The 16100-nt window shown below is 38.3% G+C and overlaps 1 protein-coding gene across 1 annotated transcript in view; it reads right to left on the bottom strand.

Annotated features, from left to right (window-relative positions):
• The window catches only part of LOC132563491 (GPI ethanolamine phosphate transferase 2-like), a 41887-nt gene that overhangs the window by 2919 nt on the left and 22868 nt on the right, over positions 1-16100 (bottom strand). Inside the window, exons 10-11 of the mRNA XM_060228250.1 lie at positions 15750-16065; positions 13569-13763 (exon numbers count right to left, since the gene is read on the bottom strand). Of these exons, the coding sequence (XP_060084233.1) occupies positions 13569-13763; positions 15750-16065 (511 nt within the window). The remainder of the gene's footprint in view (positions 1-13568; positions 13764-15749; positions 16066-16100) is intronic.

Raw genomic sequence — 16100 nt, 5'->3', positions numbered from 1 at the left:
CACACCAAAACTACTTACATCACACCAAAACCACTTACATCACACCAAAACCACTTACATCACACCAAAACAACTTACATCACACATCACCAAAACCACCTGCATCACACCAAAACCACTTACATCACACATCACCAAAACCACTTACATCACACCAAAACCACTTACATCACACCAAAACCACTTACATCACACATCACCAAAACTATTTACATCACACCAAAACTACTTACATCACACCAAGACCTTTTACATCACACAAAATCCACTCACATCACACCAAGACCACTTACAGCACACATCACCAAAACCACTTACATCACACCAAGACCTCTTACATCACACCAAAACTACTTACATCACACCAAGACCTCTTACATCACACAAAAACCACTCACATCACACCAAAACCACTTACATCTCACCAAAACCTCTTACATCACACCAAAACCACTCACATCACACCAAAACAACTTACATCACACCAAGACCACTTACATCACAACAAAATTACTTACATCACACCAAAATCTCTTACATCACACAAAAACCACTCACATCACACAAAAACAACTTACATCACACATCACCAAAAACCACTTACATCACACCAAGACCACTTACATCACACCAAGACCTTTTACATCACACAAAATCCACTCACATCACACCGAGACCACTTACAGCACACATCACCAAAACCACTTACATCACACCAAAACAACTTACATCATACCAAAACCACTTACATCACACATCACCAAAACCACTTACATCACACCCAAACCTCTAACATCACACAAAAACTACTTACATCACACCAAGACCTCTTACATCACACAAAACCCACTCACATCACACCAAAACCACTTACATCACACCAAAACCTCTTAAATCAAACAAAAACTACTAACATCACACCAAGACCACTTACATCACACAAAAACCACTTACATCACACATCACCAAAACCACTTACATCACACAAAAACCACTTACAACCACTAACATAAAACCACTTACATCACACATCACCAAAACCACTTTCATCACACCAAAACCACTTACAGCGCACATCACCAAAATCACTTACATCACACCAAGACCTCTTACAGCACACAAAAACCACGCACATCACACCAAAACCACTTACATCACACCAAAACTTCTTACATCACAACAAAACCACTCACATCACACCAAAACAACTTACATCTCACATCACCAAAACCACTTGCATCACACATCACACAAAACCACTTGCATCACACATCACACAAAACCACTTACATCACACATCACCAAAACCACTTACATCACATCAAAATCACTTACATCACACCAAAACCACTTACATCACACATCACCAAAACTATTTACATCACACCAAAACCACTTACATCACACCAAGACCACTTACATCACACCAAAACTACTTACGTCACACCAAAGCCACTTACATCACACATCACCAAAACCACTTAATCACACATTACCAAAACCACTTACATCACACATCACCAAAACCACCTACATCACACCAAAACCACTTACATCACACATCACCAAAACCACTTACATCACACCAAAACCACTTACATCACACAACACCAAAACCACTTACATCACACATCACAACCTGTTACATCACATCAAAATCACTTACATCACACCAAAACCACTTACATCACACATCACCAAAACTATTTACATCACATCAAAACCACTTACATCACACCAAAACCACTTACATCACTCATCATCAAAACCACTTACATCACACATCACCAAAACCACTTACAGCACACATCACTAAAACCACTTACATCACACCAAAACCACTTACATCACACCACAACTACTTACATCACACCAAAACAACTTACATCACACATCACCAAAACCACTTACATCATACCAACACCAGTTAAATCACACAACACCAAAACCACTTACATCACACGTCACCAAAACCACTTACATCATACCAACACCAGTTACATCACACAAAAAACCACTTACATCACACCAAAACTACTCACATCACACCAAAACAACTTACATCACACCAAGACAACTTACATCACAACAAAACTACTTACATCACACTAAAACCTCTTACATCAAACAAAAACCACTCACATCACACAAAACAAATTACATCACACCGAGACCACTTACATCACACATCACCAAGAACACTTACATCACACAAAAAACACTCACATCACACCAAGACCACTTACAGCACATATCACCAAAACCACTTACATCACACCAAAGCAACTTATATCACACCAAAACCACTTACATCACACATCACCAAAACCACTTTCATTACACCAAAACCAATTACATCACACATCACCAAAACCACTTTAATTACACCAAAACCAATTACATCACACATCACCAAAACCACTTACAGCAAACATCACTAAAACCACTTACATCACACCAAAATCACTTACATCACACCAAGACCTCTTAGGTCACACCAAACCACTCACATCACACCAAAACAACTCATATCACACCAAGACTACTTACATCACAACAAAATTACTTACATCACACCAAAACCTCTTATATCACACAAAAACCACTCACATCACACAAAACAAATTACATCACACCAAGACCACTTACATCACACAACACCAAAACCACTTACATCACACATCACCAAAACCACTTACATCACACATCACACCAAAATCACTTACATCACACCAAAACCACTTACATCACACCAAAACCTCTTACATCACACCAAAACCACTCACATCACACCAAAACAACTTACATCACACCACAACCTGTTACATCACATCAAAATCACTTACATCACACCAAAACCACTTACATCACACATCACCAAAACTATTTACATCACATCAAAACCACTTACATCACACCAAAACCACTTACATCACTCATCATCAAAACCACTTACATCACACATCACCAAAACCACTTACATCACACATCACCAAAACCACTTACATCACACCAAAACTACTTACATCACACCAAAACAACTTACATCACACATCACCAAAACCACTTACATCATACCAACACCAGTTAAATCACACAACACCAAAACCACTTACATCACACCAAAACCACTTACATCACACCAAAACCACTTACATCACACCAAAACCACTTACATCACACCAAAACCACATACATCACACAACACCAAAACCACTTACATCACACATCACCAAAACCAGTTACATCACAAAACACCAAAACCACTTACATCACACCAAGACCACTTACATCACACAACACCAAAACTATTTACATGACACCAAAACAACTTACATCACAAAAGACCACTTACATCACACCAAAACAACTTATATCACACCAAGAACACTTACATCACACCAAAACCACTTACATCACACAAAAACCACTAACATCACAAATCACCAAAACCACTTTCATCACACCAAAATCACTTACATCACACCAAAACCACTTACATCACACCAAAACCACTTACATCACACCAAAATCACTTAACTCACATCAAAACTACTTACATCACACCAAAACAACTTGCATCACACATCACCAAAACCACTTACATCACACCAAACCCACTTACATCACACATCACCAAAACCACTTACATCACACCAAAATTACTTACATCACACCAAAACCACTTACATCACACCAAGACCACTTACATAACACCAAAACAACTGACGTCAGACCAAAACCACTTCCATCACACCAAGACCACTTACATCACACCAAGACCACTTACATCACACTTCACCAAAACCACTTACATCACACATCACACAAAAACCACTCACATCACACTAAAACCTCTTACATCACACCAAAACCACTCACATCACACCAAAACAACTTACATCACACCAAGACCATTAACATCACACCACAACCTGTTACATCATACATCACACCAAAACCACTTACATCACACCAAAATTACTTACATCACACCAAAACCTCTGACATCACAAATCCCCAAAACCACTTACAGCACACATCACGAAAACCACTTAATCACACATCACCAAAACAACTTACATCACACATCACCAAAACCACTTACATCACACCAAAACCACTTACATCACAACAAAACCTCTTACATCACACAAAAACCACTCACATCACACAAAACAAATTACATCACACCGAGACCACTTACATTACACATCACCAAAACCACTTACATCACACATCACCAAGAACAATTACATCACACAAAAACCACTCAAATCACACCAAGACCACTTACAGCACATATCACCAAAACCACTTACATCACAACAAAGCAACTTACATCACACCAAAACCACTTACATCACACATCACCAAAACCACTTACATCACACCAAAATTACTTACATCACACCAAAACCTCTGACATCACAAATCCCCAAAACCACTTACAGCACACATCACCAAACCCACTTACATCACACCAAAACTACTTACATCACACCAAAACCTCTGACATCACAAATCCCCAAAACCACTTACATCACACATCACCAAAAATACTTACATCACACCAAGACCACTTACATCACACCAAAACAACTTACATCACACCAAAACCACTTACATCACACCAAGACCACTTACAGCACACATCACCAAAACCACTTACAGCACACCACAACTACTTACATCACACCAAGACCACTTACATCACACCAAGACCACTTACATCACACTTCACCAAAACCACTTACATCACACATCACACCAAAATCACTTACATCACACCAAGACCTCTTACATCACACAAAAACCACTCACATCACACCAAAACCACTTACATCACACCAAAACCTCTTACATCACACCAAAACCACTCACATCACACCAAAACAACTTACATCACACCAAGACCATTAACATCACACCACAACCTGTTACATCACATCAAAATCACTTACATCACACCAAAACCACTTACATCACACATCACCAAAACTATTTACATCACACCAAAACCACTTACATCACACCAAAACAACTTACATCACTCATCATCAAAACCACTTACATCACACCAAAACCACTTACATCACACATCACCAAAGCCACTTACAGCACACATCACCAAAACCACTTACATCACACCAAAACTACTTACATCACACCAAAACAACTTACATCACACATCACCAAAACCACTTACATCATACCAACACCAGTTACATCACACAACACCAAAACCACTTACATCACACATCACCAAAACCACTTACATCATACCAACACCAGTTACATCACACAAAAACTACTCACATCACACCAAAACCTCTTACATCACACAAAAACTACTCACATCACACCAAGACCACTTACATCACAACAAAACTACTTACATCACACATCACCAAAACCACATACATCATACCAACACCACTTACATCACACCAAAACCTCTTTCATCACAACAAATCTATTTACATCACACCAAGACCACTTACATCACAACAAAACTACTAACATCACACATCACCAAAACCACATACATCATACCAACACCACTTACATCACACTAAAACCTCTTACATCACACAAAAACCACTCACATCACACAAAACAAATTACATCACACCGAGACCACTTACATCACACATCACCAAAACCACTTACATCACACATCACCAAAACCACTTACATCACACCAAGACCACTTACATCACACATCACCAAAACCACTTACATCACACCAAAGCAACTTACATCACACCAAAACCACTTACATCACACATCACCAAAACCACTTACATCACACAAAACAACTTACATCACACCAAAAGTACTTACATCACACCAAAACAACTTACATTACACCAAAACCTCTGACATCACAAATCCCCAAAACCACTTACATCACACCAAACCCACTTACATCACACATCACCAAAAATACTTACATCACACCAAGACCACTTACATCACCACTTACAGTACACCACAACTACTTACATCACACCATAACAACTTCCATCACACCAAAACAACTTACATCACACATCACCAAAACCACTTACATCACACCAAGACCATTTACATCACACAACACCAAAACTATTTACATCACACCAAAACCACTTACATCACACCAAAACCACTTACATCACACCAAAACCACTTACATCACACATCATTAAAACCACTTACATCACACCAAAACCACTTACATCACACATCACCAAAACTACTTACATCACACCAAAACTTCTTACATCATACCAAAACAACTTACATCACACAAGACCACTTACATCACACCAAAAGTACTTACATCACACCAAAACTACTTACATTACACCAAAACCTCTGACATCACAAATCCCCAAAACCACTTACATCACACCAAACCCACTTACATCACACATCACCAAAAATACTTACATCACACCAAGACCACTTACATCACCACTTACAGTACACCAAAACTACTTACATCACACCAAAACCACTTACATCACACCAACACCACATACATCACACATCACCAAAACCACTTACATCACACCAAAACCACTTAAATCACACATCACCAAAAATTACTTACATCACACCAAAACCACTTACATCACACCAAAACCACTTACATCACACCAAAACCACTTACATCACACATCACAAAGACCACTTACATCACACAAAAACCACTCACATCACACCAAGACCACTTACATCACACATCACCAACACCACTCACATCATACCAAAACCATTTACATCACACAACACCAAAACCATTTACATCACACATCACTAAAACAATTTACATCACACCAAAACCACTTACATCACACCAAAGCAACTTTCATCACACCAAAACCACTTACATCACACCAACACCACTTACATCACACCACGACCTCTTACCTCACACAAAAACCACTCACATCACACCAAAACCACTTACATCACACATCACCAAAACCACTTACATCACACCAAAACCACTTACATCATACCAAAACAATTACATCACACATCACAAAAACATCACACCAAAACCACTTACATCACACATCACCAAGACCACTTACATCACACCAAAACTACTTACGTCACACCAAAGCCACTTACATCACACATCACCAAAACCACTTAATCACACATTACCAAAACCACTTACATCACACATCACCAAAACCACTTACATCACACCAAAACCACTTACATCACACCAAAACTACTTACATCACACCAAAACCTCTTACATCACAAATCCCCAAAACCACTTACAGCACATATCACCAAAACCACTTACATCACACCAAGACCACTTACATAACACCAAAACAACTGACGTCACACCAAAACCACTTCCATCACACCAAAACCACTTACATCACACCAATATCACTTAACTCACACCAAAATTACTTACATCACACCAAAACCACTTACATCACACATCACCAAAACTATTTACATCACACCAAAACTACTTACATCACACCAAAACCACTTACATCACTCCCACCAATCCACTTACATCACACCAATACCACTTACATCACACATCACCACACAACACCAACACCAAAACATATTACATCACACCAAAACTACTTACATCACACAAAAACCACTCACATCACACAAAACAAATTACATCACACCAAGACCACTGACATCACACATCACCAAAACCACTTACATCACACATCACAAAGACCACTTACATCACACAAAAACCACTCACATCACACAAGACCACATACATCACACCAAAACTACTTACATCACACCAAAACAACTTACATCACACCAAAACCACTTACATCACACCAAAACCACTTACATCACACATCACCAAAACCACTTACATCACACCAAAACCATTTACAGCACACATCACCAAAACCACTTACATCACAACAATACCACTTACATCACACATCACCAAAACCACTTACATCACACCAAAACCACTTACATCACACCAAAACCACTTACATCACACCAAAACTACTTACATCACACCAAAACCACTTACATCACACATCACCAAAACTATTTACATCACACCAAAACCATTTACATCACACCAAAACTACTTACATCACACCAAAACCTCTTACATCACAAATTCCCAAAACCACTTACAGCACATAGCACTAAAACCACTTACATCACACCAAGACCACTTACATCACACCAAAACCACTTACATCACACATCACCAAAACCACTTACATCACACCAAAACCACTTACATCACACCAAAACCACTTACATCACACCAAAACCACTTACATCACTCATCATCAAAACCACTTACATCACACATCACCAAAACCACTTACATCACACAAAAACCACTAACATCACACATCACCAAAACCACTTTCATCACACCAAGATCACTTACATCATACCAACACCACGTACATCACACCAAAACTACTCACATCACACCAAAACAACTTACATCACACCAAGACAACTTACATCACAACAAAACTACTTACATCACACTAAAACCACTTACATCACACCAAAACCACTTACATCACACCACAACTACTTACATCACACCAAAACAACTTACATCACACATCACCAAAACCACTTACATCATACCAACACCACTTACATCACACCAAAACTATTTACATCATATCTAAACCTCTTACATCACACAAAAACCACTCACATCACACCAAAATAACTTATATCACACCAAGACCACTTACATCACACAAAAACCACTCACATCACACCAAAACAACTTATATCATACCAAAACAACTTCCATCACATCAAAACCTCCTTACATCACAAAAAAAACCACTTACATCACACCAACACCACATACATCACACATCCCCAAAACCACTTACAGCACATAGCACTAAAACCACTTACATCACACCAAGACCACTTACATAACACCAAAACAACTGACGTCACACCAAAACCACTTACATCACACCAAGACCACTTACAGCACACATCACCAAAACCACTTACATCACACCAAAACTACTTACATCACACCAAAACAACTTACATCACACATCACCAAAACCACTTACATCACACCAAAACCACGTACATCACACCAAAACTACTTACATCACACCAAAACTACTTACATCACATACATCACACATCACCAAAACCACTTACATCACACATCACCAAAACCACTTACATCACACCAACACCACTTACATCACACAACAAAAACAACTTACATCACACCAAAACCACTTACATCACACCAAAACCACTTACATCACACAAAAAACCACTTACATCACACCAAAACAACTTACATCACACCAAAACCACTTACATCACACAAGACCAATCAAACCACTTACATCACACATCACCAAAACCACTTACATCACACCAAAACCACTTACATCACACCACAACTACTTACATCACACCAAAACAACTTACATCACACATCACCAAAACCACTTACATCATACCAACACCAGTTAAATCACACAACACCAAACCACTTACATCACACGTCACCAAAACCACTTACATCATACCAACACCACTTACATCACACCAAAACTACTTACATCATACAAGACCACTTACATCACACCAAAATTACTTACATCACACCAAGACCACTTACATCACATCAAAACTACTTACATAACACCAAAACAACTTACATCACACCAAAACCACTTACATCACACCAAAACCATTTACAGCACACATCACCAAAACCACTTACATCACACCAACACCACTTACATCACACATCACCAAAACCACTTACATCACACCAAAACCACTTACATCACACCAAAACAACTTACATCACACATCACCAAAACCACTTACATCACACCAAAACCACGTACATCACACCAAAACTACTTACATCACACCAAAACTACTTCCATCACACCAAAACTATTTACATCACATTCTTACATCACAAATCCCCAAAACCATTTACAGCACACATCACCAAACCCACTTACATCACACATCACCAAAAATACTTACATCACACCAGGACCACTTACATCACACCAAAACAACTTACATCACACCAAAACCACTTACATCACACCACAACTACTTGCATCACACCAAAACAACTTACATCACACATCACCAAAACCACTTACATCATACCAACACCAGTTACAAAACAACAAAACTACTTACATCACACTAAAACCTCTTACATCACACAAAAACCACTCAAATCACACAAAACAAATTACATCACACCAAGACCACTTACATCACACATCACCAAAACCACTTACATCACACAAAAAACTCTTACATCACACAAAAACTACTTCCATCACACCAAGACCTCTTACATTACACAAAAACCACTCACATCAAACCAAAACCACTTACATCACACATCACCAAAACCACTTACATCACACCAAGACCATTTACATAACACCAAAACTTCTTACATCACACCAAAACAACTTACATCACACAAGACCACTTACATTACACCAAAATAACTTACATCACACCAAGACCACTTACATCACACCAAAACTTCTTACATCACACCAAAACAACTTACATCACACAAGACCACTTACATCACACCAAAATAACTTACATCACACCAAGACCATTTACATAACACCAAAACTACTTACATCACACCAAAACTTCTTACATCACACCAAAACAACTTACATCACACAAAAACCACTCACATCACACAAAAACAACTTCCATCACACCAAAACCTCCTACATCACACATCACCAAAACCACTTACATCACACCAAAACCACTTACATCACACATCACCAAAACCACTTACATCACACCAAAACCACTTACATCACAACAAAACCACTTACATCACACCAAAACCACTTACATCACACATCACCAAAACCACTTACATCACACCAAAACTACTTACATCACACCAAAACCACTTACATCACACCAAAACCACTTACATCACACATCACCAAAACCACTTACATCACACCAAAACTACTTACATCACACCAAAACCACTTACATCACACCAAAACCACTTACATCACACCAAAACCACTTACATCACACCAAAACCACTTACATCACAACAAAACTACTTACATCACACCAAAACCACTTACATCACACATCACCAAAACCACTTACATCACACCAAAACCACTTACATCACACCAAAACCACTTACATCACACCAAAACCACTTACATCACACCAAAACCATTTACATCACATATCACCAAAGCCACTTACAGCACACATCACCAAAACCACTTACATCACACATCACTAAAACTATTTACATCACACCAAAAACACTTATATCACACCAAAACCACTTACATCACTCATCATCAAAACCACTTACATCACTCATCATCAAAACCACTTACATCACACATCACCAAAACCACTTACATCACACAAAAACCACTAACATCACACCAAAACCACTTTCATCACACATCACCAAACCCACTTACATCACACATCACCAAAACCACTTACATCACACCAAAACTACTTACATCACACCAAAACCACTTACATCACACCAAAACCACTTACATCACACCAAAACCACTTACATCACACCAAAACTACACCAAAAAACCACTTACATCACACATCAAAAACCACTTACAGCACATCACACACATCCAAAACCACTTACATCACACCAAAACCACATTACATCACACAACACCAAAACCACTTTCATCACACGTCACCAAACCACTTACATCACACATCACCAAAACCACTTACATCACACCAAAACCACTTACATCACAACAAAACTACTTACATCACACCAAAACCACTTACATCACACCAAAACCACTTACATCACACCAAAACCACTTACATCACACATCACCAAAACCACTTACATCACACCAAAACCACATACATCACACAACACCAAAACCACTTACATCACACATCACCAAAACCACTTACATCACACATCACCAAAAACACTTATATCACACCAAAACCACTTACATCACTCATCAAAACCACTAACATCACACATCACCACTTACATCACAACAAATCAACTTTACATCACACCAAGACCGCTTACATCACACCAAAACCATTTACATCACACCAAGACCACTCATCAGCAAAACCACTTATCACACAAAACCACTTACATCACACCAAAACCACTTACATCACACCAAAACCACCAAAACCACTTACATCACACCAAAACCACTTACATCACACCAAAACCACTTACATCACAACAAAACCACTTACATCACACCAAAACCACTTACATCACACCAGAACCACTTACATCACACATCACCAAAACCACTTACATCACACCAAAACCACTTACATCACACATCACCAAAACCACTTACATCACACCAAAACCACTTACATCACACCAAAACCACTTACATCACACCAAAACAACTTACATCACTCATCATCAAAACCACTTACATCACACCAAAACCACTTACATCACACCAAAACCACTTACATCACACATCACCAAAACCAGTTACATCACAAAACACCAAAACCACTTACATCACATCAAGACCACTTACATCACATCAAAACTACTTACATAACACCAAAACAACTTACATCACACCAAAACCACTTACATCACACCAAGACCTCTTACATCACACATCACCATAACCATTTATATCACACATCACCAAAACCATTTATATCACACATCACCAAAACCACTTTCATCACACAAAAACCACTAACATCACACATCACCAAAACCACTTTCATCACACCAAGATCACTTACATAACACATCACCAAAACCACTTACAGCACACATCACCAAAACCACTTACATCACACCAAAATCACTTACATCACACCAAAACAAAACTTCTTACATCACACATCACCAAAACCACTTATATCACACCAAGACCACTTACATCCCACCAACATCACACGTCACCAAAATCATTGATATTACACATCATCAAAATCTCTGACATCAAACAACACCGAAATCACTGTCACAGTTCATCTAGATACATGATAGATTTTTTTCTCAAAATTTCTTGATCTAGAACCCCCTGCTGGGCCATTTAGTACACTTTCCTCCTTTGTTTTCTATTCACAAAACTTTTCTTTTATTTGTAAGTTTCTTGACATTAAAGGTTTTTTTCCAAGATTTTAAAAAATGTTGTAACTAGAGGCCCATAGGGGCCTGTATCACTCATCTAACTCAGTCATTTAACAAAAAATCAAAAAGAGGAAGAATCATTTCTTAGATAATTTCTCTATTGGACCGTGGCCTCCAGGAAGTCAAGTTTACTGTTTATACAAAGTTGAGTCTCTTTCTCCAAGGAATGCTTCTGACCAAGCATGACAATATCCTTGTATGGATGGAGGGATTTTTAAGAAGTTGCTACATTGCCCCTGTAAGCCCCCAAATTTTTGGCATAAGCAGGATTCCTGGTTTACACAAAAAAGCGTTCCCTTAATCCTGGTATGAAGGACAGAATCACGGCATTCCCACAAAATTGATTCACCTTGACCTTAGCATGCTTCAGATGAAATTGAGACAAAATCAAGGTCTGCCTTAAGAAGAAGGATTCTAAAGAATCTGCCCTATGATGCCCTGCCACTCCCATCCCAAAAGGGCTGAAACCCATCTTTTTATACAGCTTTGGTTTTCCTTCACCAAAAGATGCTTTACACCAAATTGAGGCAGGATTCAGGCATTCCTACAAAAGAAAGATTTTAAAGGATTTGCTCTATTTCCCCTTACACCCCTCTCACCTCAAGGGGGAACAACCAACAATTTATACCAAATTTATTTTCCTGTACCCAAGAATACTTCAGACCTAACTAGGTCAAAATCTGCTTAGTCATTTATGATGAATAGCAATTTTTTTAGGACAAGAAGCCAAATGGGCCTGCAGCACTCACTTGGTGTATATATACAGTCAAAACTCAATATTTCGACAGTCAAGGAACTGTGGAAAATAATTTGACTTATCTGAATTTTGACTCAAAAGAAGTGTATAAATAAGGTTGACAATATCAGTTTCCTGACGTTGATTACGGTTGGACGAAGTAGGGCTACGAAAGCATGCAAACTTTAATCTGTTATTTGAAATGGCAGTAAATCATCAAATGAATTTACCCTACTTTCTCCTTTTATTGTTTATTCATCCAAATAACAAATTATGTAATAACAACTCCAATCAAATGCATGTGTACTCACATTGTTCCATCCCACACACGTGTACAATACCCTTACTGAACAAGCACATATACATCATATATTTTATGGAATGACAACAAAATGAAAATAAAATTTGCTTTTGATTGCTACAAGAAACATTGTATTAAGCTACAGACCATACTGATATGACTGCATTATGAATGAATAAACATATGTAAAACGCAGCACTAGAAAGGTTTTACCTGTTACAGAAAACATTGTACAAGCACTTGAGTTAACAAATCAGCCACAGATATGCACTCTAGGTCTATCAATGAAAAATACTTTCAGCACCTCATTGTCCAGACATTAAATCTGACAAAGTGCCTGATAACAGCCCAATAGCAATCAAGCTTAAAATTAGTTTCTCTCAGAATTGTGGGGATCAGATTTCATCAAAAAGGTTGTACTGGTTTGACTGTTTTGTTTTTATCATTCCTGAAAATGCATGCAACCAAGCTAAATGTTTTCATGTTTTATGTAAACTTGCTACTTTTTGAAAGTACGTGTAAGTCACTGCTACAGGATGGTGACACTAATTAAAAAGCCAATATTCTATTGGATAATCAAATTGGTAAATAATTGCCACAGACCAAGTGTTGTGTGAACAGTAAACTGATATGCTGTAATTAGCCATGTGTTATGCACAGGTGACTTGCTGCTCTGTGTATGTATTGTCCAATTTCATAAGAAGACGTGTCGTTGTTTTGACAAAAATTAATTTCAAGACAGTGAATGACTTTTCCCTTGTTTTACTATTGAAGGGACTGAAAAATCGCTTCGAAAAAGATATAGAAAGAGATATAGAAGGAAAAAAATCAGAACTTGAAAAGTATTTTGACTCAACTTGAATATTGACCACAAGTTTCAACTGTACCAGCAAATCTGACCCCTCTGACCTGAAATATAAGTCAAAGTAACTTCTTTTCGCAAACTTTGTCAGGCTGCATCCTAGGAACATACTGGCCAAATATCATGCCTTTAAGTTCATGAGAAGTTGTTTTAACAAATATGACACCTGTGATGTTGCATGTAAGTCAAGGTCATTTGTTTTCACCAATTTAGTTGGGAGTCAAAATTGGTGAAAGAAATGACTTATAGGAACATACTGGCCAAATATCATGCCTTTCGGCCTTTTAGTTCATAAGAAGTCATATAAAAGTTTTAAGAAATTTGACCCCTGTGACCTTGAATATAGCTCAAGGTCATTTCTTTTCGAAAACTTTGTTGGGCTTCATCCTAGAAACATACTAGCAGGTCCACTGGTTATTGAGAAGAAGATGTTTAAAGCAAAAAGCTGATGCCAGACGATGGACGAACAAATGAATAATGGAAGAATGACGGACACCAGACACCACACCACAGCATAAGCTCACCTGGCCCTTCGAGCCAGATGATCTAAAAAAAAAAAAAAAAGATGCTGAAGCATGGCATAAGATCACCTGTCCTTCAGACACAGCGACCTAAAAATACACAAATTTACCTGGTAGAAGAAAGCTGCCATGCCCATCCAAAAGTAATACAGTGTGACATCTGTTGTTGACAATGCAATGTGATGCAGTAGCATACGTTGTATTAAGTGTTCCTGAATAACCACCATTACAAACGTTACCACATTGTGGGGTTTACCGAGTAACAGTACGACTAGGATACAAGCAGACTGGAATGATCCTCCGAAAGAAACAGCTACGTCAGTGTTTGGTTTTCCTTCATCTTGTGAACCTCGTAGAAGTAAGACACAAGGGTGTACTATACACATCCCTGTGAAGAGAAAACCTAGCTGGGCCACCCTTGTCTCGCTGAAATATATCAATGTCAGTGTTTATAACTCCTT

This window comes from Ylistrum balloti, unplaced genomic scaffold (assembly GCF_031769215.1).
Source record: "Ylistrum balloti isolate Yb309-2 unplaced genomic scaffold, AGI_CSIRO_Ybal_v1 Utg371748, whole genome shotgun sequence".
NCBI classification, from domain to species: domain Eukaryota; kingdom Metazoa; phylum Mollusca; class Bivalvia; order Pectinida; family Pectinidae; genus Ylistrum; species Ylistrum balloti.
Note: the sequence above shows the minus strand (reverse complement) of the source record. Positions and strands in the feature narration are given on the sequence as shown.